Source organism: Lichenostomus cassidix, chromosome 3, assembly GCF_008360975.1.
Source record: "Lichenostomus cassidix isolate B80296 chromosome 3, HeHo_3.0, whole genome shotgun sequence".
NCBI lineage: Eukaryota > Metazoa > Chordata > Aves > Passeriformes > Meliphagidae > Lichenostomus > Lichenostomus cassidix.
This window is the reverse complement of record NC_139483.1, coordinates 40,830,294-40,857,946: the sequence shown is the minus strand read 5'-3', so window position 1 is coordinate 40,857,946 and position 27,653 is coordinate 40,830,294. Positions and strand designations below refer to the sequence as shown.

General features: G+C 41.7%; 1 protein-coding gene across 1 annotated transcript in view; it reads right to left on the bottom strand.

The window, feature by feature from the left end:
- The window catches only part of PGBD5 (piggyBac transposable element derived 5), a 71,229-nt gene that overhangs the window by 31,835 nt on the left and 11,741 nt on the right, over nt 1–27,653 (bottom strand). The window contains exons 2-3 of the mRNA XM_085055450.1: nt 9,792–10,219; nt 1,624–1,758 (exon numbers count right to left, since the gene is read on the bottom strand). Coding sequence (XP_084911576.1) covers nt 1,624–1,758; nt 9,792–10,219 — 563 coding nt within the window. The remainder of the gene's footprint in view (nt 1–1,623; nt 1,759–9,791; nt 10,220–27,653) is intronic.

Below are 27,653 nucleotides of genomic sequence, written 5' to 3'. Positions count from 1 at the left end.
TTCTACAAGACCACTCCTAAGTGTGACACATAAACAAAGATAGCATTTCAAGCATATCATAGTTGAAGACACCCATCCTCCCCAGATTAGGTTTTTCCATTTGAGCATGAAGGTATATTCTTTTTCACTGCTCCTAAGGGCCCTTTCACCCAATCATTTCAGCATGTTGATAATGACAGCCAAGTCATGGAATGAAAATAGAAGGCAGCTGGTAAGATAATCCTGGACGTCATCCGGATGCAAGTGAAGCATGAGTATCTAATTCATTAAGGGAGTGGGAGGATTAGGGTGGTGCTGAGCATCTATTCTGTTTAATTTGACATTCCATTAATTTAGTCTCTCAGTGGACAGGACGGGAGGTGCAACATAATTATAGCTCAGAATCTGGCATGTCTGAAGACTTATTAGTTTTGTGGCAGTTGGCTGGGGGGAGCATGGCAAGAGAGATGAGCAGACTTTGCGCTCACTCTACCCAATATGCTTCAGTAATAAAATGCATGTGGGGCTGGTGAAGTTCTCCTTGGAGATCAAAGACACTGCCTCTATACAGAAAATTACTTTCCAAGAGCCTTGAGAGCAGAAACTTCCAAGGATGCTTCACAAGGTGAGTCTATTTTGTATCAGACAAAACAGCTGCTTTAAACCCTAGATGGAAGATGTACGATCCTAAATTTCTTCTCAGAGTGAACAGCATTGCTGAAAATGCAAACCCCTGTTCACAGTGAGCCTCTTGCACAGCTACCAAAACAGTCATAATGATTCACCAACCAAATTCTGCTCTGAACAAATGTTCAGATCCAGGAAACCCACAGGCCCTGTTCTGACGTGCATTCAGCCTGAGCAAGCAATGTGCGCGTCCTGCCTCTGAACCATCACCCTGGAACATGTGGGACACAACGTTTTCACAGGACCTCTTGGGAAAAAGAAATACCAGGAAATATCTGCCCCCTCACCTCTAAGTATCAAAATAAATGAGCAGATTTTTCAAGGGCTCTCAAAATACATCACCAATTGGGGAATCTGAGAATTTGAAAAGATGTTCCCAATGCCTTACAACAGTAAAAACAAATCCTTTAAGATGTCTCTCACTCCAACTTACATCTCACCGTGATGTCACATCAGATTTTATTTATTTGATAGAGAGGTAGATGTGTGAACATATACGTAATAGTAACTCCCACTAATATGTTTCTCACAGAAAAATTGACATCTTGATCTAGTCTATTGGACACTGCTGGCTATTACAGGTGCAGTATTATACTTAGAGAAAAGCTGACTCATTAAAAATTGCAAAAGTCACAGTACCTAGATGTTTAGATAAACTTAGGATATACAAACAGACAGACGTTTTAACTGCATTTCAATTTAATTAGCTGAGGGCTGGCAGCCAGATGGGCAGTATTAGAGACAGACACTCTCAGTTAAATCATAGAGCAAACAAAGCATCAGGAACTTGTCATCACTGTCCGTCGTGTCTCGTATCCACAGGAGTCAGAGGCCTCCTGCACTCAGATTGCAGCCCCCAGCAGAGTAACGAAGAGAAGCGACTCTTGTCTTTGGTCCTGCAATACATTTAAGGGCCTGCTGGAAGTGAATCAAGACATTTGAAGAGGTAAAACTCACCTGGCAGATGAAACCAGTGGATGAGCATTGCCGAACCCAAAGACTGAATTTCCTCTTTTTCCTCTTGCGCAGCTCCCTCTCTGTGCACGTAGCAATGAAAACAGGATCCTCGTCAATCAGGGGCTCATGTAATACCTGCAAGCGGCAAGAAAAGAGGCAGGGAAAGAAACAGAAGAATACATGATTGCTAAAAAACTGTGCTTCAACTTCTTTCAGGGAAATATAACCCTTGAACTGTGCTTGTGGGCATCACCCCAAACGAAGCAAACCCACTTTTGTTTGATGCTACTATCCAACAAAAACCAAAGCCTGGCCAAGCACACTCCATTATGGATAGCTGCTCTACACATGGTTTGCAAACAGTGCAAGGCACAGATCTCACTTCTCACTATCAGCTACAGTTCAACACCCCTCCAAAATGATGCAGGGGATGGGGCGGGGAGAGCGGATTGTTAGCAGCATCCTTCTCCAAGCTTCATTATAAGCTTAATTTTGTTTGGCAGAATGTCTTTCCCCCAAACATCCCCTACAATTTGTTGTAAAGTACACTCCTTGTTTACAGCAAAGAAAAACACGTAATAAAGAGAGAGAGAGAAGTTAAGGGAGAAAAAGATATCTTCTGCTGCCACTTAGGGAGGTGGTAAAGAGACAGAAAATATTTTTCCTGGCAGCAGTAGCTTCAGGAAAGTCTCTCGTGCCTTAGGAGCTGAAAAATTTGACAAAAGAAGACAAGGATAAAGTACCAGAGGCAGGAATAGAAAAAGACATGGCAGACTGGAGCAAGTAACGAAGATGTGTGAAAGTGAAGCAGTTTCTGCATTCTGCATCCAGATGATATAAGTGGTTCCCTGTTGCCTATAACTGTTTTGTTACAGTTAATGCTGCTCCATTAATCCAGCAGCAAAAACTGTTAGGTATCACACTGTGGAACTCACCTATAGAAACATACTAGTAGCTCCCCACAGCTCACAGAGAGCTATGCATAACACACACACACACCTGACTGCACAGTATGCAAATTGTCTGACAAGTCACTTGTGAAAGTACAAAGACTTGCAAACTGTTGAAAGGTCTCAGCTAATGCATGCTGACCAAATTCAGACACATATTATCTAAATCAGGGCAAGTCACTGCAGGCTCCTCTCCTTGTACATGAGGGGAAAGTGGTCCCAGCAGGCCGTAATTCATACCCTTGTAAAGACATGTAAAATAGTCAGATGGGTTATAATCTAAAGGAGTCTGTTCTTTTCCAGTGACCAGCCCTCCAGGAAACGGGCTCAGATACAGATACAGGTATGCTGAGGCTGCCACCCTCAGACCAAGCCTTTCCATGCCTGCATGTGTGCTACGTCTGTGCACATCTGCACACAGTCAGTGGAGGAAATGAGAACAAAGCTGTATTAAGCCTGGGAGCAATGCTTGTAGGAGAGATGTGGTGGGTGAGCAGTTAAGTACCAGAGATGAGCAGCTGTTGGCCTCCTGAACACAAGATATCTGCTGAACATCACTCTGTCAGCCCAAAATAGGCACCCATGCCCTCCCCACGCAGTGATGGCTGCACACTGTCATTTATACACACTCCACTTCTTAACGACTCATGAAACATTCACAGGACCATCTGAAAGCACTCTTCTGAAATGTTCAAGTTACGCACCAAAACGCAGATGCGAGCAAGGAGAGCTGCACACAAAGCTATTTGTTCTTCCATATGCAGCTGCCCTGTTTCCTGACTGAAGCCAAATCTTCTTCCTCTGTCAAGGTCCACACAGAACACAGCCCTTCCTTTCTAAAGGCCATCTGGGGCACTTCCCACTTCCACCTCAGAGGATTCTGACAGCATTTTGCAAATATTAAATGTGCTCATTTGCTTTTGCCTTTCTGCCTCTCGTGCAGAGGGAAGGAGCACATCCTTTGGTATAAGGTTGGATACATGGTTAAGAATTTCTCAGCTTCCAGAAAAACTCTCTTACCTGCCAGATCCCATTGAGTGGTGTGGTTCCACTGTTATAATATTCCCTGCTGTAGGATGGAGAGCAGCAGAAAGAAAAGGCTATATAAGCATCACCTTAGTACATCTTTTACCCTCTGTCCTTAGCTCCTTTCCCTCTGCACCACAGCATCAACTCTCCTCACAGCAGCTCTACTGCATCTTGTTTACCCTTCGCACTCTTTCTGCCTTCTAAGACACAGTAAGGGCTGTCAGCCCTAAATTTAGAAAGCAAATCTCAATTTTTAAAACCACTCCCCATCTTATTTTTCTCCCTGCCCATGCTCAGCTCTGCATTCCCTTAAGACCCAGAGCTTCCCCTTCCTTTTTCCCCTGTACTGCATATTTAAGTAATTTCTCCATAAGTTTCTACTGAACTTCTGCAAAGAGTGAACAAAAACATGAGCAGACTAAGGAAAGATCTACTGTTGCTGCAAAGACAAAATGTGGACAGGCGAGCTATATTAACTGAAAAGCCTGGAGCTTGTTCTTCCTGCTTCCTTCAGAGAGTGGGGGACAAGTGTTGTCACTCCTCCATATGCAACCACTGCTTCAACAGCTGCAAAGAGCTTTGCAAGCAGGGCAGTGTATGGGCTGTGCCTGCTGGTGGAATAGCTGATCTCCATCTTGTTTTCAAAGAGAGGAATTTGTTTTTTCTGGCACTGACATGGTGTTTTTAGGACAAAAGTTAGCCCTGTTGCTACTTGCTCATCCTATTAGTTTGTTCACCCTCTTGCATTCTCAGTCTCCTTGCTCTTCCTGTAATTTCAAATCCATCTATTCACCAAATCCCCATGCAAAGTGATATTTGCTCCCCCCCATTCCCCATTCTTGCTCTTTCTGCAATATACACTTTTACAGGACTGATCTTACTGCCCCCATGGCATATTCTTTCCTGCTTCTCATCTTCCTTGATAAAAATCTACTTTCAGGCTTAATTGACTCGTACACATATTCCTGGCCACCTCTTCACCATCTTTTACCCACTCCCCAAATGCTCCCTTCTTCCTATTCCGACCTCCCTTGACGCAAGATAGCTCGTGGATTTCTTCACAGAAATAATTTCTACTTTCTTCTCTCAAATTCCCAGTTCTGTTTAGGTCTAAGAAGCTTCTTATGTAGCTGTTTTGCTCCCTCACTGCTATCACACTTGTTTTCTTTTCTTCCTCTTCTCTAATCCCTGATAGATCTACCTGCCTTAATTTCACTCTTTTTGTTTCCCCCTCAATGAGCATTTGCACTCCAAGTGTTGCAGAGGCAGGACTCCAAGATGGGACTCCATCAATTGCTCCATCTCATAGCATCTTTTACTCAAAGAACAAAACAAATATTCACTGTCAGGAGAGCCTTTCTTTCTTCTCCATTTTAGATCACTTCCAATGTTCTTTCCACACCAAAATTCTACCCATCCTGCTCTCACCAGAGCCCAAACAGGCTTGTAGACAAAGCCCAGAATCACTAAGTCTTCTGTACTTGGAATTCTCAGACTCCATTTATTTATATAATGAATCAACATATCCCTGGGACCTCTTCCCCTTAGCTCCATGGCCATCCACAACATAGGCTGTCTCTTCAGCCTGTCTCCTGGAGAAGCTGCCTCAGCTTGCCTTGTCTCTGGCTTTTGGTGGATACCATCGAGTTGCAGAGTCCCCTGGGTAGCTGCACCTGTATGCACACAGTCAGTCATTCCTCCTGCAATAGTAGCTTGTGCTTCTGCCTCTTTGTTCCAAAGCTCCTCCTGTCTAATCTGAATTCTCTTGCTGGTGTCTGACATCTCTGCTTGCACATCTAGCTGTCAGTTCTGATTTCATTACGCTGCATTTAAGAGCATCTCCCTTCCCTTCAGAACCCCCTAGTATTTCCTTTTTTGGTCATTGCAGATGTCCCTTTCCTCCTGCTGCATGTATTACTGGCCAGTGAATCTGAATGTCAGTCTTTACCTCCTACTTGCAAAACCTTCTCAGCTAGGCAATGCCTGCATTTTCCATGCTTTCTGACTAAGAGCTCTAAAATGGCAATCATTTCAGAGTAACAACCCACCCATGCAGACAAGTTTACATCCAAAACTCACAACCATCCTGCAACAGTTTTACTTTTGCTCAACATAAGGCAATCTTGCCCTGCAGACTGCTGTTGGAAAGCCATTGTCCTAGTCCATCACACTGACCATATCATTTTTCTTTATTTCTCTCTGATAGTTCTTCTCCAGTATGTCAGATTCTTTCTCTTCTCATTTTCCAAGTCCTGCCTAGCCTATCCACATTTTACAGATCATCTTAGCCATCATTCAAAGGTTAAGTCCAACCTCAAGTGGAGCCATGATTCCATGATCCTCTGCCCATTTTTTCAGTCTTCAGTCAACCCTCTTAAAAAACAAAAAGTCTTTCTTACAGCACTCCATTACCATTAGGTAATTTAAAAATAGCAATGAAGTTTCATCATTTTCTGTTGCCAAATTCTCCCTAAAATCTGGCTTCACCAAAGGATTAACTGGCCAAGACCTACAGGACATCAGAAATTTACCTTGCTATTCAATATTCTTATTGCTCCTCTGTCTGTCTTGCTCTTGCTCCATGTCTTATACTTGGCCAGCATTCTCTGAATATTTATGTATTTGTGTCACACTCACAGAAGCCCAAAGACAGAATGGCTCTGGTTTGGGAACAGCACCCTTAACTTGTAAAGAATCATTTAGAGAACAGGAAATCTGAAATATAGATGTACAACACAAGCAAGATCTTATAATTTGGAAATGCCCAATATCAAATGAACATTTAGTCATAAGGATACAAAAGCAAGTTGACCTGCCTACTTTTGCCCCTCTGTGTTTTCAAAGAGGCTGTCATCTAAAGCTGTGAGCTGGTTTGGAAGAGCTATGTTGAAACTGCTTGGCTATACCCTATGATACTACCAAGAGTGAAACACAAACAAGCTGCCTAGTAATTGGCCAAAGTTTAGCACTGTGCCCTTGGAGCAAGAGGTTGGACTTATATCTCTCATTTTGCCAGGGGGTTCACTCCTGCTGCCTGCTGGAGATAAGAACTGAAGATGACTGTTCCTAGCCGATATTTCACCATACAGATGCAAAACTGTTTGGTTCCAAGACACCAAAGAGAAGGTACTTTAGAGGGAGAGGGAAGCAGAGAGTACCTGGAGTTATGCTCCTGACCTCTCCCACACCAGTCAGGGGCAGCCAGAGACAGCAATCCTGTCTAGTCGCATCCTGCTGACAAGCATATAAATACTCAGCAGGCACAGAAGGAAATTTGAGCAGTGATGTTATTTTCCTCTGAACTCCTCTGGTTTCTGGAATTCAGTGTATATCCTTGGCAGGTGAGTACCCTTGAATTTGTTGCTGTATACCTCCAGAGCACAGGCAGGGCATCCTCCCTGCCTTCAGGCTTGCAGACAGTAGCACAGCTACAAAGCTAAGTAGAGAAAAAACAACACTGTTTACAGTAACAGACCCAAAACTCCACCTCTTGTTGCTCAGGTAGAGGCAGTGGATTTTTATACAAATGATGCTGAGGAGGGATAAGATGCAGAGAATATTCCTGTCATTTTTTTTTTACCAATCTAGGTCAGAACAGCGTTTTTGAACTTCAGAAACTAAAGCTAGCACTGCTGATACAAAATTATAATGTTCTGGGCTTTCAATTCCTTCATAAGCTGGAGAGTAATTATTTCCTTTTGTTTGCACAGTATATTTAGCAAAATAATTATAATTCACTAGATTGTTTTCTTTGCTTTGGTATATTGGCATAGTTCTTTCTCCCTTTCCTTTCATAGCAACTGTGATGTTATTTTTACAGGCACATTTGGGCAGGGGGAGGGGTCACAGATGAGGAAAAAACCCTTAAGTATTTTCTGACAGAAATTCCACTTGAAGAAATTTTTCTAGCTCTCCAAAAAGAAAAGATCAAATCTATAGAAGAAATAACTGTGAAGGCAGATGTTATACTGCCTGCTGGATGCAGATTGCCCCTGCTCTGTCCATAGGGATGAGTTAAACATGGCATCTTCCTAACCTGTCTTCTGTGAGGCCACACTGCCAGAGGAAGAAAGTCAGTAACAAGCCTACCCATAAGCCCAAACAGCCCTGCTGCATTCAACAGGAGCTGTAATTCAGCTGTTTGATGCCACTTACAAGAAGGCAGCATAAAGCTCATGGGTCAGCAATAAGCCACCCAGGTACCACAAGTCTCATGTTTAAGGTACAAGTGTACCTTAAGCAACAAACACATTTTGAGCTTGGGATTTCAGGTATCACTGATTACAGAAACCCAGACTACCCTTTCCAACTGCCTTTTAGAGGCAGCACATCCAAAAGCGCATCTAAATGGCTCTTTCCCCTCATCTTTCCATTTGTTTCTGTGCAACTGGGTTATTATTTTTAATTATTTCTGTTACTTCTCACTGGACCTGGCATTCTGGCTTTGATGTTTACTGCAGCCTGCACTCAAGCCAATTTGAAGGGAGAGGTCTTTCCTGCTGTTTTGAGCAGATGGGGTCCTCATCTCTTGAGACAAGTAGTGTGCAGCCCTGACTGATGACACCCAGGAGGATTTTATGCACAAGGCTTCTTTCAGGAGGAGGCCTGGAACATCCCCCAGTAGGCTACCGGAGGTATACTAGAGTATTTTTAACAACAGTTTCAAAACCTTATTCTTTCTCACTGGGTTATTTTTGAAACTGTATTTTAGTGCTTTTTGTTCCACTCAATATCACTGAAACATGCTGCATAGAAATCACTGACGTAAACACTGACAAAGGAGCAGAGAAGTGGAGGGGGAAGAAAGAGAATTAGGCTGTGTCTATTTCTTCCCCCTTAGTTTTTTAAGTAGCATCTCCTTACCAAGCTCAGGACAAGAATACATTTTGGTTGTGGAGATTTAGATATTTTGCCACTGCAAACAGGGTGCTGTGATTTTGTCAATTCAGTTCGCAAGTCTTGCTTGAGATGAGGAATGGGAGAAAGGATATACATGCAAATCAAATCTTATCCTTTAATGGATTTGCACTCACAGCGTGTGCCACAGCACACCATTATAAGCATTTACGTTAGACACAGTGATCACATTTCTGAAGCCTTTATCTTCTGCCCATTGAAGTCAGCAGTCACAAGGATTAGATTTCATACCTTAATGAGAGCTCAGTCCCAACAATTCCGTGTTTCTCGCTGCCTGTTTCGTCTTAATGGAAACATACCTTGTATGGCTTAGTGAGAACACTCCTCCCTCCTCCCTTCTCTAGCTTAACAGCTTTTTAGGCAGCTATGGTCTCATGAGTTATACAGGTATGATTTTTATTGTCTATAAAATAGAAAAAACTGTAATCACTCGCCATTTATTTTAGGCACACTTCAATGGATGTGATGCACCTATGCCTTCATTAATTTTGTGCAGCAGGCAAAAATGTGATGCTTCAGAAGGGAAACAGGCACAACACACTTTCCAAATGCTTAAGTGAAATATTTATATTCTGGAAACAGAGAGTTGATAGAAAAGTTATGTCAAGCAGTAACATATTTCATGCTTGTTCCTTTTTCTTTCCAGACTTCTGAACATGACCAGTAGCAACAGCTTCAAAAGATCACTTCTACGGAATAAAATTTTAAATAGAGTATGATGAATATTAAGAAATTTTCACCTGTCCCCCTTTCCAGTCGTGAGGAAGCAGCTGTGTTACTGGACCATACAGCAAGCACCTACTGCTAAGGTCAGGGACAGTCACTCCAGCAAACTCAATTCCATCCAACCCTCAGCATGCAGGCAGAGCAGCTACCCATCTTCCCCCCAGCTCAGCTGCACCAGCTCTGACCTGTCTGCCCTTGCACAGCCTGCAACCTCCCATCCTCAGGACAGCAAAACCAACTGGTGCTAGCCTCATTGAGAAGTCTCCTGGCTTGTTCAGGCCACTAACACAAACAGGTCCAACTTGGAGAGCACCATTCCCACTGAAACATGCTTGGTGCCTGCACTGTAGAGCTGTAGTCAGACACTGATGAGCACTCACATGGGACAGTGCTGCTTTCTCTCTTGTTTCATGGAGGCACCCCAGCACAGCTTCACACTGTGAAGTGCCAGCTCTTTCCTTGGTCAGCTGTGCTGTGCACTTTCTGTCACAGTGGGACAACCAGAGCGCACAGGTCAGATGTTTCCTGCCAACCATCAACTCTTACCTGGGCTTGCGAAGGTCTGAAAGCAGAGTCAAAGCCATTCTGCAGAGAGTCCAGAAAAGGCTGGATTTTGTAGAGGCTATGTGTTGTCTGGCTTGAGCGGAAGGCCACAACGTGGAAGTACTTCAGAATCTTCTCAAACCGTGATTGTGTCATGATGAGTGCAATGCTCTTGTTGCTGTAGAAGCCACTGCTCCAGATGCTGAGAACAGACTCACAGTGGTGGATGCTGGTTGATATCATGTAGCCTAAGAAGGCCTTCATTTCCGTCAAGGTGACGTCAATCCAGGCATCGTCACTACCAAACCTCTCCTGGTATTTCTTGGCATACATGTTGGTTTGGACCACCATATTCTTTAGTACATTGTCAGGGACAAAGAGCTGAAAAAAGTCCATGGCACTGGCAGTCAGGGGCATTTTTCGTGTTGGACCTAGGATAAAAGCAAGAAGGGAAGATAGGCAAACTCCTGATCAACACAGGGCATATCCAACACCAGAAGTTAAAAGCATGATTAAAGTTTCTAATGCAAATGATAACATGTACCCATTGTCTGACAGACTACATCAGGAAGCTTCCCCTCCCCTCCATATTATTCCCCCTGTATGATCCTGTACACTCTGACAAGTTGCTTCCCCTGCTCTGCACACTCACTAGTTTGCAGCATGCAGGCCTGTGAGACAAGCATGCAGATTATTTCTCCACTTAAGCACTATCTGCAACTTTTATCCTCAGCAGCTGTTTTTGGCCTTTTTCTGGATTGTCTTTTATTTGTTCATATGGGTGTCAAAGCAGTGCTTTCCTCCAGACAGCCCAGAAGGACAATGTGAGTCCTCCAGAGATAGTGCTGCCCTCATCCCAGATAACATGGTCCCCAGGCTCTAGAACCTGATCCCACCTTTTCTGCGGTACCTCTGATTCCTGCCCAGTTCATTGTCATTGATACTATGACTTTCAAATCTGTTTCTGCTCCATACAGAGTCACATACAGATCATGTCTATGTGTTTTTGAGTTTTGTGTCTCTGCCACCATATTGGAGTCTTATCCTGCATTCTGATAACCCCAAGAAAGCACATTACCCGAACAAGTCACAGCTACCATGTGGCTAGTATCAGTGTCCCACGTCACAGGGAATATTTTTAGCACTACAGTGCATGCAGTGGTCCTCTTCTTCCCATAATGTAATAAGCCTTGCAGTCCCATGCTGTCATTACTCTAGCTTTTCACTGATTTTTGCACCCTCTCTGCCAGTTTCAACTATTCCATAAGAGGAGGGTGAAAAAACAAAAAAGGAGGCTCTAAGGGCTAGCAGCACTGTGGATCAGTGTTACAAGGTTAGGCAGCCAGACACCAGATTACATTAAGCTGAATTACCAGGGATACCAGGGATGCAGACACCAGTCTTTACAGCTCTGTCTCCTCTAATCCATCCCACAAACTAACCAAATTCCATTCTAAAAGTAGTATTTTCATGCTTGCACCTCGTGGCAGTGTTTTGGTCACCAGGTAAGGGCAAGGAACACTCTCTATTCAACAGAAGCAGTGAAAAACAACACCCCTGAGAGGAGCAGCCTCTCCAAACCCAGCAGACAGGGGAGCACTTAAAAGCAGCTCTACACCCCTGTGAAAAAGATGGTGTCATGAGTATAATCTCAAACCAAGAGCTGGATCCAAGAAATACCACAGCTTAGTCCAGCAGCCTCCAGCCTTGGGACTGTCTGAAACACTCTTCCTAATAAAAAGGAGAAGGTATACAGCTTCTCATTTGGAGTTCTGCCTAACAAGAGTAAGCCTTTTTTGCTTGGATCTCAACATCAGCTCTCTGAGCTGGATCAGAGCATGAGACTGACCATTCCACAACCTGACTCTGCAAAGATCCACTACCACATTGGTCAGATTGCATTCTCCCACAGCCCTGTATCTCAGTTCACATTCTTAGTTGCAGCAACAACTATAACTTGCAGACATTTTCCTTGAAACAGAACTACAAGAAATTAAACAAATTCTTAAATTGGACTTGCTCTTAAGCCTTAATGTTTGGGTGCAGTTTGGTGAACTCAAGCTACTAGAAGGGCAGCAAAATAGCATCGGGCTTTGAAACAGCAAAACTTCAGATTGCAAAAAATGCAAAAAAAGCAAACAAAACTGGATTTTTTTAATAAGTGCAGTAGGAAAAAAACATCTACTTAAACATTACTTTCCAATTTTAATTTGTGAGATTGAGAAAGTTTCAGTTGAAAGCACATTCTTCAATACTGTAAGACCAGAGGAAAGAGCCCCACACAAACCATGTTTTGATAAGGAGAGAAGAACAAATTTCAATTTAAATAATAAAAGGTTTTCATTATCCACTGAAAACTATGGGGCTACAATAGACATATTTACTTAACCTTAATTGCTAGTGCAGTTATAAATCTGCTTAACAAAAATTTTTCTTCTTTTGATCAGGAGGTTTATTTTCTGTTAGCACCAGCTTGACTAATAGCTCACAGAACATGCTCTACGAATGATTCTGTATAAACTACTTAGAGTAGTTCACTTCATTTTGCCCCACAACTTAACCAAATTTTTATATTCTACAGTAGATATGGCTGTCTACTAACAACACATGGAACAGAGTGTATTCCTAATTGTATATGATATCTGGAGTAGCTAGTGAACTCAAATCCAGTGCTCAGGCAACCTTCTAGGCAACACAAAGAGATAGTTTGTAAATTCCTGCCTTCAGAAGATGAAGCAGGGAGTAGGGGTAATGTTTTAAATCTTGTCTACAGCAAACAAGCATTCATAAAGCATTAAGTCTTAAGAAGTAAATTATGTTTGTCTTGAGACTTGTGGATACGGACAATAGGTACATGCTGGACTCCATCTTTAGGGAGTCAACAGCATTCAGAAGCACAAAGTCATGATTTTGTTGTAATTAAATTTTCAGCAGCTGCACAAGTTTTCCTTGATAAGTGATTATGGAAACCTGACAGATATACTGGATAGGACAATCCTTTCTTACCCAGCAGTCCTGCTCCAGCCACAGAGAACCTGCTACCTCCTCTCCCTCCCAAAATAAATATGCAAGCTATGTAGCCCACTGATCATGCAGAACCCACACAGCTCTAAAAAAACAAGCTGAATCACTTTCTGACTCAAACATCAACATAATTGTTGATTAAATAAAATTATGAAAGCCCCTGTATAATCTCATTGTCTTAAAAAACAGCCTTTATTGGAAAAGTGAGCACAACTGATTTATAATTTACTGATATACAACATAACAAGAGCGACATTGAATTTCAGTAGGAAAAGAACTGAATTTTTAACATGAATTGCGTTTTACATAGTTAATGACCAGTCTAAAATATTTAAATATTACTTTCTATCTAAGTACACAAATATATCCCATAGAGAGAGCCAACTGTCTGCATAAGAAACTTAAATAGCTAATTTGTACTTTTAAAGGATTTTTACATTGATTTAAATGGCACTTACCCAGAAAATACTGATATGAAAAGAGTTCAGTGTTTCATGCATGCACTGTTCACCTTTCAAAGCTTTACTCAGTCAAGTGAACGAATGGCTTTGCCTAGTTGTCCATTCTCAGAATGATTATACAATTATGACTGTACGTAAAATTCAGATTTTTCTCTCCCCTCTGCTATGAAGCGTGTGCATGGGGAATATATTTACTTTCATAGGGTTTTTTGCTTTGAAAGCCCATCAGGGTTTCCTAATACAAATTACAGAGACAGAGTGTGAAAGCACTCTTAGAACATGCATCCAGACCCAGTATTCCGTGCACAGTCAGGACAGGGACAGAGCTCTACTGTGTAAAGTTCTGACTGGGCAGCACACACACCAGCACAACTTTGGGCTTGCTCTAAGTGACCTTGTAGGATGTGGAAAATAACAACTTCTCTTATGATACAACATACATACACAAGCTCTTCTTCCTTCTCACCCTGTCTGCCAGCAAAAACTTGCACATTCAATCCTCAGTAACCACCTTGCAAGTCATTAATGCTATTTTGACTAGTTGGTTCCATTTTCTACTTTGCACTCAGAAGGAATGTTTCCCACGGAGAGACATTTCACTTTGTAAGAATAATCTCAAAATAAATGAAAAATACTAAGCAGGAACAGCCATTTGTGTGTCTGTATGGGGAAGCAGAGGCTGGCACCTCAGCCTCAGTGTATGTGCAATGCAGAGCCCATTTTGGCTCAACCTGGCTCAGGGAAACTGCAGCTGCCTCGCTGGATCTGGTATGTAGGAAGAGAGCAGGCTGCACACTCAACTTCTCAGCAAACATACCCAGTGCACAAAACCTAGCAAGATTTAAGAAAAAGTTCAGGTGGAACTTCTGTGTGACCATGCGTCAGGCAGCCCCTGCATGTCCTCCTACAATCTCTGATCTTTTCTTTCTGGTCCCCACTGGTCACATTCTACCCCCTGCTTCAATCCTTTTCTAGTCTTCCTCACTGATGAACATGTTAGGAAAACAATAAGAACTCGAAGTGAATTAAATGCTTTTTCCTTACTTAACTGGTTTGCAGAATTAAGTAACTTGAGTGCATTTCAAACAGGTTCATGCATCCTTTCCCATTTTTTCTGTTCTGATTACCAACCTGTAATTTAGTAGCTCAGGGTTCACAGACTCAGAATACAGGATGGAGGAAAGATGGAAAGTTTCAAAAACTACTGTAACCTATCAGTGCTTATGACATAGCATACAAATCTTAAGAAGGTCAAAAGCATCCTCATTTTGGGCAGGATAAATCAGCTATGCAATAAGAAAACACAGTGAAAGAAAAGTTCTCCTTTTGCTCTGCTGCGCAAAAGACTCTGTTCTCACTCAAAGTGTAATTCAGATCCATGATAAAATATCCCATTACATTGACAGGCCCAGGTGTTACCATATGTCTGATAATCCAAACTGCATGGTTTGTAAACAAACCTTGTGCTGAGCTAATCACGGCTGACTTTGGAATTAATGCAACTTCATTAACAGCTTGGCAGACCCCAACACTCCCCTCTCAGGCACAGGTGTGGTAGAAGTACCAGGTCAAGAATTTAGAAGTAATTTTATTTATTGAGGAAAAATCTAACCATTTATAGCCACCCATGAGAATAGCACATTAAGTGTATTATATACAGATACATACCCAAGAAAAATCAATTCAGAAACTATTTTTTTTTTTGGTCACTGAGAAGTACTTTCTCCTCTAACATATGGTACAACTTTCAGAAACCAGGGTTTGAAAAGCCAATTAATTCATTTTTCCTAAGTCAAATCAATTAGAGACTGTTTTATATTCTTGACAAGTTACCTTTGCAAAAGTGCACAACATGATTTTTAGGTCTTACTTAGAGAACATCAAAAAATGCTGACAGAAGCCTTTTTTCAGAAAATACACATCCATCAAAAACATCATGACGTCTTCACGGAAGGTGTCAATTGATGAAATATGACAGACAGTTAAAACAATTTCTCATCTTTTTCAATGTGTAGAGAGCAATACAAAGAGCTACAAAAAAAAAAAGCCAAGTAAAAAGAAAAAAAGATGTTTTAATATTTCCCAAGTGAGATTTTTCAGAATTTCTGTTTACACTAAGTTTCCTCATGTAACCTTTGGAAGCATCAGAGCTTATCTGGCTCGCCAGATTATCAGTTTTCATATCAGCTCTATTCTTAATGGCCTGGAAATGTACATCAGACCATCCTCAAACCATAGCCGGTTTGACAGCCTGTCAAGACAGCTTGAAGTAAGTTCACGTAACACTTATTTTCTGAGTTTTATTCCAGTTTATTTCAGAGACTGCTCTCCTGTAGGAACTGGGCAGCAAGTATCCAGATCTTTAGGATATTATGCTGCATGTTTTTGTTCACCTTCATTAAATAAAGCTACCAAAGCTTCAGTGACAGGCCTACTTTGCTAAGTCAAAGGCATCATCCTAATTTATACCAGCTGTGGTCCTGACCAGTATTTTAGGGCAAGTAGATGTCTGTATCTGTTATTTTAGTAGAGAAACCATCGTTTCCTTTAAGGACTGCCTAGCACAAGAATTCAATATAATGATGAAAACATGATCCATACCGTGGCACTGCTTGGAGCTGAGAGCGAGCCTAGGAGGAAGCAATAAACAAAAAGCCAACAACTCTCAAGCAGACACACTTGGCTTAAAAAGAAGAAACTGGACATAGTCCTTCCAAAGATGGTTCTGTTTTTAGGGCTCTCTCTCAGCAGCCCACGCTTTCTGGATAAGTTTCTGCAAGGTCACCTTCACAGAGGCTTACTTTGTACCCTTGCGTGGGCGCTCAGGAGCTGCACTTCTGCTCTACACTTGGTTTCAGTAAGTTTATTCCAAGCTATTTAGCAAAGTGCGATTTGACTGCACTTCCAACCTTATAAGTAAGCCTTTGACAATGCCTCCACGTCTGCACATAATAACCATGCTCAAAAAATTGTTCCAAACAGGTTCTGTGAAAGGCCACTTTCTCTTCCCTCCCCGGCATTAAAAAGGATTGTTTTCTTCACAGCGTCAGCAATAAAGCGATCCACAGACTGCAGTCTGACTTCTATCCATAGAGAGCATTAAGAGCTGTGTCTAGAAGCAATCCAAGGACAAATGAAAGTGGACTGAAAACCTGCACAGAGCTGCTGCTCTGTGCTGACTCTGGTCCTAGCAGTCTCTGGCCTCCACAGCAAGCAACTGAGTTAATGACAAACGAAACAAAGAACTTATTTAGTAAATGAAACAGTAAAATTTAAATTAAATGCCAAAACTTAATGAAGTATTTAGCAAACTAGGTAACTTTCTGCAATTCAGCTCATTTCCATGCTGTGTACTGGATCCAGACTGTCATTCAGGTTATTTAAGCATTATAGCAAAACTATTGAGGGTTAAGTGTAGCAGGTCAGCCTGGCATAGGTCAGGGACAAGTAATGCACCTGTTTCACCAAACACAAGACAGTCTCCTCCCCTGATGTGATGGTGACCTTTCAAAGCCTGGGGTGATAACCAAGGCACCCTGCCCATTTCTCCTCCATACTGCTGTGTGCTAGCTGGCAGTTCAGCCTGGAAAAGGTGAAGAACTTCAGTGGGGCATTGAGACTGAGATGCCAAGGGTAAATAATTTCAGCTGTCACTCAACAGATTACCATGTGTGATAAGACACTGTAGGGAAACAATTAAATTTTGGGACATTTTCAAGCAGGCAGGTCTTACACCTTTCCCATCGACCAAATATATGTTGTACTGCCAACAGTACTGGTCTGAGAATGAGAACATGCCAGACATGTTGTACCAGTCTTCCATGGAAGTGGGGCTTGTTGCAAATTAAAGCCATAGCAAAAAACTGTTTAATTAAGAGAGTATTTCTTTCATCATGTTTTAAAGCTACAAAGCTCTCAAGCTGTGACAAGTACAAAGGATAAAAAGCCCACCGCAGCTGATGTTGACACCTTTAATTATATACTTAATTTCTGCAGTAAGATCTTGCAAACAACCAATCACCATTTTCCCAACATGCAACAGAACCTCCCAAAACACTGGTACAAGATCTTATGGCTAAAATAATCTCCAAAAGCCAAAGACCTTAAAGTAGCAGAGCCAATGCTGAAACCATGTTGTGTCAGTTTACATAATTCTTTGCACATTATTTGGCTGTGGGACAGCATATGCTCCTCCTCAGGGGAATTCCTGCTGCAGCAGCTTCCATGGCAATAGTCCATTGCACTCTCTTGCAACTGTAGCTATCTATTAACATTTTACTGCACTGCTCCTGGCAGTCCAGCTGACACTGGGCATATCCAGCAGACTAGAGATGACCATTGATGTGCTGACTCCATGCACCATCTGTAGTACAGCTTTTAGTAAATCATGTCGCAGCTACACATCTGGCTGTAGGCATAGCTGTGCACATTTATGAAATAACTGTACAAAGCAGCATGGATAGTTTTATGTCAGCACAACTTCCATTATCAGCAGGGTGACCTTCATAACTAAATCCCAGAAGACTGCTTTGGGATGGTTCCACAGAGGGACTGCTCCTCTGCACTGGCAACTCTTGCAGATGCAATCCCACCTTTCTGTCCCAGGCTTCTGGTCTGTATTGGTGCACATTGTTCATAAATACTATTACCCACAGGCAACTTTCTCCTTTTCAGAAATTTAACGTAAAAACCCACCTGTATAAGCATCAGCAATATTTGATGTGAGGACCTGCCTTGAAAGGTAGGGCTTTTGTGTTTGAAGGAGGGAAAATAGCCTAGTATGTTTTCCAAGCAAATCATAAGAACATTTAGTTTTCTTTTGAAAATAAAAGTCAATAAGCAAATGACCCAACTAATAAGATGCTGAAAGCCTTCATATCAACTCCTTCATATTTGCATACAACACACACACAGGCCATTGAAAAATGAACCTCCAGTTTTTGAGGCAGTCTCACAAGGAATGGCTTTCTGTTTTGTTAAAAAATTAGTTATTTTTAACAAATGAAAAAAGAATATAGCAACCAGAAATCCAGACAGTTCACTAAAGCATTAGAGACAACCTTATCATGCAAGAACATTGATTTCAGTACAGAATCTCCTAATGATTCATTTCCATCCCACATGAGCTAAGGTAGTTATAGTACTGGTCTCTGCAATTGCTTTCCAGCAGCAACAGGCTCTTCCTGGAGAAGAGAGCATTTGTTAGGGTAAGCACATAGTCCCTTAAGTATTCAGTGTCACTTCTCACAAACAGAAGTAAGCACCTACTGTAGCACCCACTCGGGAGAGGGTCATGAGCAGGGTGATGCTGCAGCTCTCCTACAGACCTCAAAACCCGTAATCTGCCAAGGAAGCTGGTGACAGGAGCTGCATGGGGATAATATTCAGGCTTTTTCAAACCTGTTTGGTTCAGCTTGTACCAGCCTCCCTTGGATGCTACTGCTCTCTGTAGGAAAGCATGCACATGCATTTCTAGGTGAGTTTCATCAACTGCCCACTAAGAAAAGTTTCCTCTGCTGTCATCACCCCAGACTAGGAGGCAAAGAAGCTCTCATCACTCCATACTGCATCTGCATTTACACGCCTGCTTTTAAACTTGCAATTCCCTCACTTTATATTCTCCATGTTCCTTCCCAACACCCTCAAAAATCTTGGGACAAGCCACATTTTCTCTGCTGGTGCATTAGGCTTAGAGACAGATGAAAGTCTCAATAATTTCTTAGGACACCTAAGATGCAAGAGGAGGTCATGTATTTGCAATCCTTGCTAGGGTCAGGACTCCTTTACAAATGCAACAATATCACTTTTTGTTTTCTTTTTGCTCTTTTACTCCTGCCCCTGTTGTTTTTCTATCCTTGTTCTGCCTGTCCTTAGAAGTGACCAGTGCTGCAGGCTGCCTGAACTTTTCAACTCAAAATAGGCAAGCAGCTGAAAACTTCAATAAATGATTTCTATATACCATGTACATCAACATCCCTAATCCTCTTACCACATGCAGGATACATGACACACTACACAGCACTCCAAGTCCTTAGGCTTCCTAATAACTCTCAGAAACCCACAACTTGCCAGTTTTAAGAAGTCAGTGCACTTCTTCAACAATTAAGAGTGACAAAAATAGGCAGGCACCTGTGAAAAAGATGGGATTTATTACTTGTACTGCCTGTGTTAACTTCAGGGTGACACAAATGTGTTTACAAGCCACTGTACCCCCAGGGAAGGCTTTCAGGGAGTTGCACCTGCAGACAGCAAGCCAGAAACACAACTTAGAGATAAACAGTGCATAAAGTCAGAGTGGGATCCTCAGTGGCACAGCACTGCTCACCCTCAGCAGCAGCAGTCCCTCAGCAACACGGCACCACTCTCTGCCCAGCAACCTCTGCCCAGCTACTGTGTGCAGCCTGTGGAACTGCTCGGCTGCCAGCTCCCACCACAGCCCACGCCGTGCTGCGCGGCTGGTGGGGCATGAGCAGAGCAGGAACCAGGCCATGGAGCTAGGTTTGCAAAGAAAACCATTGTGTACCTTCCCCCATAGACTTTCAGGCGAGATTCTTTGTCACTCTGGAGCCAAAATCCACCTGTTCAAACACAGGCTTAGTGTGCTCTATTCTGAGATCAGGCAGGGAAAAGACTGGAGGTCACCAGACAGGCATTGCTTACTAGTAGTCACCCAGAACATCACATCACAGCTACTCTTAAAGGTCATCTTGTCCAGGCGTCTTGGGGGCTGCCAACACATGAACCAGTAAAAGCTGAAAGATCTCATAGGAATTAATCACTGTAAGACCATACTTTAGGGCAGAAAAGGAGAAAGTAGCTTGTATTTCTCATCTTGGACCTAGCAGCAACAGAGATTTCATACAGCAGAGATAATCAAAGAGCTTCATCATGCATTCACATTAAAAAAAAAGAAAAATGGTTGTTGGTGATGAAATCTGGGTCATATTAAGTAGTGGAGTGGAAGACAAAGCAAATAAATCTCTCTGCTATGAAAACCAGACCCAAAAACCAGTTTTTTTGAATCTGCAGGTATAATTATACAGGATGCATCTGTAGGGTAAATTTAGTAACATGGGAATAACTACTGCAAAGTGTGTCCTGCTTGCAAAGTGCCAAGCACTTCACATTAAGGATTTCTACAGAAGCTTCTGGGCATTTTTATCACAACAGAAATAATAGCTTCCCACTCTGTAACCACAGATTAGGACATTTATAGCTTGAGACTTTAATGACTGGAGCTCCGCATTTCCTAGCTATAGTCTTCTTCTCATAGAAGTAAGAAGTCTTCACAGCAGGGTTCAGAACAGATCTTTGGATGACTACACCACAGCTAAATCCTTCACAATTTGAAAAGATCTGCCTGGAACAAAAGTCAATGACTGATTAGAGGCCCTAAGCAAAGTCAATTTGCATGCTTAAGGTAAAGTTTTACTAACATAGTAATACGGAAGTTTCCATTATGTTTTTTTGCTGTGTAAATCCTGGCCCCCATGTCCTACACTGAATGCTCTTATATACTTACAGATTGATTTTCTTAAAGTGAAAGGATGTAAGCTGCTGGTTTTATATCCAGCTGTCTTATGTTTTCATGATACAATGGAGTGTATTCACTCAGTGACAAGTAACTGGAAAAGTTTTCATTTAAATAAGGGCAATAAGGGTGGTGTCTTCTGACTGCTGCTCAGAGAGAAGTGGTGCTTCCCTTCCAAACTGCCTGCCCATCAAGCTACAGCAACTATTTCCTGAGTTCAGGAACTGGAAGTCAGCCTTCCTGAATGTTTTACTCTGCGACTGATACACTCTACTATCACCAGCTAACCATACCATCAGTTTTTCTGGTGTATCATGTCTCAGGCTGTCACTGGGACCTATGCCCTGATTTCCCTTGCTCCCTTCTCCACATTCTCAGCCTTTTCCAGCTGCTTGCTGTTATCTGACCTCAACCTTCCCTAGGCTCTGCTTCTCTGCTTCTCTTCCCACCCTTCCTCCTGCATATCTGAGACAGTGTCATACCTCTCAGTTTCCATTCCATTGGCATTTCACTGAAGTGATGAGATGAGGCTTATGTTAATATGAATTTTTCAAGTCTACAACTGCTGTTTCTAAGGTCAAATGTTCTGAGACAAGGAATAGCTGTCAGCACAAGCAGCTGGGCCAGCACTGGTTAGCAGTGTGTCCATCTGTATGGTATTGCATCAGTTTTAAGTCACAGAACAAAGAACTGCACCTATGCCTGGCCAGCCTGTGCTGCTCAAAAGGTAAAATTAGATGTTTCAGCCCCATATGGGTCCTCTTCCACTTCTCTCCCTTGCTCCCAAGCACTGACCCATGTGAATTAACATAGTATTGGCATCTACAGTCACACTTGCTCTTTCTGTCAGGGAATACCTAATTAGCAGATAAGCACAGATCAAATGCCATAACTGCTGGGGAAGGAGGTCTGCTGCTTTTCTCTTTCATTTTGAAGATAGTGTAATATTACATGAAAGTGTTGGAATTTGTATTCCCTGCCTCTTTTCCTACAAGCCACAGGTATGAGCATGCCACACCTACACCCTCTTCAATCATTCTCAACATAATGGAAAAAGCATTCACAATCTTAAGGCATGGATTCAAATCAATGAGCTTAAAAGCAAAATGCCAGTAAGGTGACATACACATTTCTGTAAGTGCAAAGGCAGAAATGTAATCTTCTGTACTGCCCAGTCAGCCAGACCATCAAAATCAATTGAATTACACAGCTGATGTGAAACAATTCACATAGAGCTGCTCTTGCAAGTCCCTTTCTTGCCTTGGCCACTCCCCACTGGCAAGGAAGTGCCCAACATCTAAATGGGGTACATTGGTGTTTATTCAGCACCACATTTTCTACAAGGAAAATTCAATTTTCTAAATGTCTTACAGTCTACACTTATGTAACAATTGAGGGTTATTTAAGTAAGTGACTGTTCTCATGAGGCAAGATTCTTTTTCCTTTTATTGTTACTGACATCCAAGCCTCTGGGCCTCTTTACCATTGTGTTTTATAGAAAGCTGAGATCTTCCTTCGTGCCCTCACTGAGATGATGCCTCAGCCAGTGTTTATCCATAAGAAATCCTAGTTTGACTTTGCTTTCTGGGAGAGATCAGCATATGCTGCTGCTCCAGTCAAGGTAATAGCTTTGCAGTTCTGGTGTCAAGCACGCTTATCTGTTTCCAAAACTTCTTTCATTTCCTGAGATGGTTTTTAAGTATTCTTTGAATACAGACTCCCCCAGGGAAAGGGGTATCCGAGAAACTCCCATTTTCCTGGCTGTCTTGCATTGCTCCCTTGGCTCTGTGTGCAGAAAAAGTAAGGCAAATACAGAAGAACATAACACCTCCACAGGGAGCCGCTCACTTCCTAAGTTTTCTCAACCTAACTGCTAAAGCTAGTTTTATATTATAGACAGATCTGCTCCTTTACATGGCCCTCCCAGTTCCTCAGCCATTGGTTGCTATGTTCACAAAGCTCTCATTTAAACATTTCTTTCCACTCACTCTTTATGTTGACCACTTTAAAAAATAAAATTAAGAAAATTAGAGACCTGCTGCATCTCTTCCAACTCCATCAGCTTCTTCCATTATCTTTGATGCAGCTCCTTTCCTGCTCACTGTGAGTGGCCCTGAATGATAGCATTTTGCCTTCCACATCAAGAATTTATTATATTCCTCCCTTAAGGTCCATATCCTACAAGATCTGAAATGCTATAACCCCCACTGATGTTTTATGGGGGCAGGAGGTGGGGGCAGCCAGGGCAGGGAAGCCTTCAGTTTATTAGCAAAACTGTGTTTGGAGTTTTTACAGCCTTGTGTGATCAAAATCCCAAGCCTACTAGGCAAGCTAGAATGTTATTTATTCGGGGAGGAGAGAGAAGACAGAGAAAGTAGGTGAACATATGGCTTTCCATCACAGCTACAGCTGGGTCTGGTAGCATCCCTGGCAGAGAGATTCAAATCACTTTACAGCAATTCTCTTTCTGGGCTTGGACTGAAGAAGTTTGGCAGAGCTGGACACAAATGACCACAGTCACGCTTGCCAATATCCAGGTACCATCTGCTTGGCCATACATGAACTTTGTATCAAGATCCTTTCATAGGCCTCAGCACAGTGCTTTCCAACATAGGGTGCTGCACAAGATAATCTACTGGGGTGCTGGAAAAAATACTTTTCCGTATTGTTAACAATTACAAAATAAAAAAAATTAAATCGTGCTAATTTCATCTTTATCTCATCCTGGTTTAAACTCTGGGTTTGTGAACGCTTCATAATGTACATAGTATATTAGTACAGTAGTACAGATATATAATCTATAAATAAATAAAAATACATAGATTGGGGGTACCTGTTGAAAAAACCTCTACTGATAGGGGTGAATGATCAAAACACTGTCCTACAGTTCTCCAGTAATTGCACTGAGGACTATAGCAGCCTAGCAGATACAGTCCACCCTCTTTCACAGAGAGATCAATGTGTGCTCACATCCTACAAGGTTCAGCTGATCTACCTCTAGGTTTTATACCAATCCAAAAGGAGTAATTTCCCTTTGTTAAACTAAAACGCTATCTTCTTGTAAGAACAGGGGAGTGGTGGTATCAGTCAGAGGTCCTTCTGCATTGGTATAACACTTTTCATGTCACTAAAGAAATACTTATCATTCAAGTCATATATCACACATTCAGGTACTGGCACCTATGCACGTGCTTATATACATCTCTGGATTCAAAGAATAATGCATTATATTTACATCCCTTGACACTTCCCTCTGAATTTTAATTTGCATCCCTCACAAATCAAAAGGATGTGTAAAAGCCTTGTGTTTTTCTCTAGCAGAAATAGGTTTCCAGAGCACACACTCATTTTGCAGTCAGCCATGCAAATTATTAATCCTAAAAGCAAGACTGAGGCTGCAGTATGCACAGTGGTAGGAAAAGAGGGGAATGTCTTTTTACTACAAAAATTCTCTGTAGTCTATCCTGCAGCCTCTTTGTCCCTCCTAGGCCTTATGACCACCACTCAACAGAGTTTGGTCACTCTCTACAAACCTTGGCAAGCAAATTGGAACTCATGTTCTTCAGGAAACATGGATTTTTCCTTTTGATCATGGAATTTAGTGTTAGTTCCTACCACCCAGATCTGATACTAAACTTTCTGGTGGTGTGCAAATATGAAGCAAACAGGTTGTACTTTCAATAAACATCAAAAGGGATCTCTTTAAAGAAATTTTTGAGGCTACAATTGACAACAGTAACCCTTTCTAGGGCCTTTTCTGGTCCAGCCTAGCAGAAAGCATTTGAGGCATATACTTAACCGTAAGCTACAGTGATCAAACTATTCTTAGGCGTCAGTGCGACGTTACACTGAAGTGCACGTTTTTGAAGTGAGATTAAGCTTATTTCTTCTAGCCTAGGGGTTGCTCTAAACAAGTGACTCAGTGGTATAAATATTATAATGTCAAGTGATGCAGTTCATCAAAAAATACAGAAATAACTGCAAAAGAATGAGCATTGGCAAGTATAGTACAGAGTCCTTGAAGACATAGCAAAAGAGGTGCTTAAAACACTGCTTAGAAAAAACCTAACTTTGGTTTTTTTCACTTGAGTTTAAAAGCTTGTTTACTTTCTCCTCCCTCTTCTACATTACAAAAAAGGCAACTAACAATGACTCTCTGCAACACCAGTCAGAGGAAGCAAAACTTAAAAGGAATCTTTGTGTCTCCTTTCTTTAGGAAGAATTCAAGCTCCACCCAAAAAGAAGATTAAATAATCATGGGATAACCAAATTCATAGATAAACACCACTGTTAGATGTGAACTCAGATTTTGTTGAGCTGGATACTGCATTCCTTCCAGCTTTTTAATGATCCGTTTGATCTTGTGGTGGGTGTGGCAGTTCACATTTTGTATCTCCCACAAAAGCAGACCTGGAACATCAGCTATAGCAGGCATGGGTGAGACATGTGGTCAGGAACACCTGGCCATAATTTTGGTATGTTAGAAGTACCAGCAGTTACCTTTCTGAGACACTATGAGGGCAAGAACAGGCAGAGTCTGGTTTTACATGACCTCACTTCTCAACGTCAACCTGCTTTTTCCTCACGGGAGATGCTGTTGGACCCTACAGGCTCTTCTCACTACATATATGCTAATAAGGATTGAACTCAAGCAAGCCATCTTCCAGTAAGGGCAATTCAAAAGGCTGTCACCCTATCAGCTTTTTTCCCCATAAGTCAGGTGAGAACTCAATACTGGGAAGACCTTTACCTTCTCCTCCCACAGGAGTGGACTTGGGCACATTGGGAAGAGCAAAATTGCACAAATCCTGGCTTACTAAGAAGCAAAATGTGATGAACCCCTGCCCCGACTACCTTCAATTTTAACAGGAACAGTGGGGACATGGCATCCAGCAGAGCCCAGAGAATAAAAAAAAGGAAGTTTCATAATGACTACGAACATGATGTTATAATGTGAAGTATTGGTAGAATCTATATTGAGATAGAAGAGAAATGTTCATTTTTATGACAGAGGAAGATTTTAGGAAGCAAAACACAATTAGAGAAACTAAATGCTGTAGCAGAGAAGAGCAGGTTAGAAAGAGGTTACAGTACAGATTAAAAGGATTCAGTAGAAACTAAAAGCTTGAAAGTAAAGTTTTGAGCAGCTTTTGTTACACTTATTTCTTGTTCCTTTTCTGATTAGAGTATTGTGCTGAAGGATTCTCCCTTTAGCTGCCCATTTCAGCTTAAAAAAAAAGAATCCCATCTCCCTTTTATCTTAGGAAGAAAGCTGACATTAGAACAATTGGCAGTGCAGTGCTCGATGTCAAGCTGTTCCAGGTCAATACTCAGACCCCTTCTGAGTCAACCTTTCAGCAAAAGACCTGAAGAAAAGGCACAGTTTTTATTTTAACATCTCACTCTACTGCAATATATGCCCATAAAATGCTATCAAATGTTTCTGCTTCATCATACTATATAAATGGCTGCTTTTACAAAAAAACTAATGCTCACTCAGTTTCTTCTCATTGACTCAGGGAGAGATGGTAGGCAGAAAAAAAAAAAACCAAAGAAAAAAAATTTAAAAATTGGTACAATCTCAACAACAGCATTAACAGTGTCAAGTCCATTTTAGATTTCTAGTACCATTTCCTATTCAGTACCCACTTTGACAGTACCAATTCAAAAAGATCCATAGCTGAATATTTTACACCCACCATATGTCCCAGAAAACAGTTAGGTGCCGGCACTACTATTTGCACTTAACAATTTACCCAAGTCTAGTGGGATTATAGGTTTGGTACTACTGGCTGTACTCACACCCCTCTTAACCAGAAACAGCCATGCTTTGTACAGAAAAATCCCAAATGCTCTTCAATAAAATAAAAAGGGGCTGGAGGGGAAGAAGGAGGAAATGAAGCCATAGCAATTTTCATGATTCAGAGATTCATGATAACCTAGGCGTGTTTCAGCTGTTAGGGCAAGGATTTTGACTTCATTCTCAAGGCAGCTAATGAGGTTCGTAACAGAGTAAGTTTCAAGAGTCTGAGGGCGGGACATCAGAAGCTGCAATACCTGTAGCAGAGAAAGACACAAAAAAATCTGAATCTTGCATTTAGTATATATTTTTGTTTCTAATCCTCAAATAGTAGGAGCCCCATAAGAAGAACCTAAGTGAATCTAAGTTCAAGGTAACATGTTAAGCTGGAATAACAAAGACTTTCAAAGAGCAATAAGAGCCTTGGTCATTTTAACTTGCTGCTCTGATCTCAATACTCCTTAAATACTGAACAGATTTTGGAGGAAAGACTAATTAAGGACATCAAGACAAATGCAGACTTTTGTATCAGACAGGTCACCTAAAAATCATTTTCAGCGGGTAAGCTTCTAAGCTATTACTTACAGGAAAGTTGAATTTATCTGCTCTGTTTCTAGCTAGACACTTGTTAATTGGCCGCAGCACAGAGTATTAATAAGAGTATTAATATGCCCTCCTTACCCAGATCCTTGACTGAGAAAGAAGTTGTCTGGATGAAGGGAGGTCACTTTGGGGGAGGCATTATTTTGGTTTTTACCAGGACATGGAACTAGATGCTCAAAACACTATCAGGAAATACTGGGCCGATCATCTGACTAGACACTATCTGAATTTATCAGCCAAAATAAATCTTACAAACCCATATTGAAAGCTTTTTCTCTAATTAGCTGCTGAAATCAGACACAGTCTCTTATTCTACAGAAAAGTGATACACAACTGACTTTTAGAACAGTCTTTTTTGGGTAGCATAAACTATAAAGGCTACTGGTTATCTTTAGTGGAGACAGTGAGATACTAGTATGTTTGAACAAGGAACTTTAAGAGCTGAC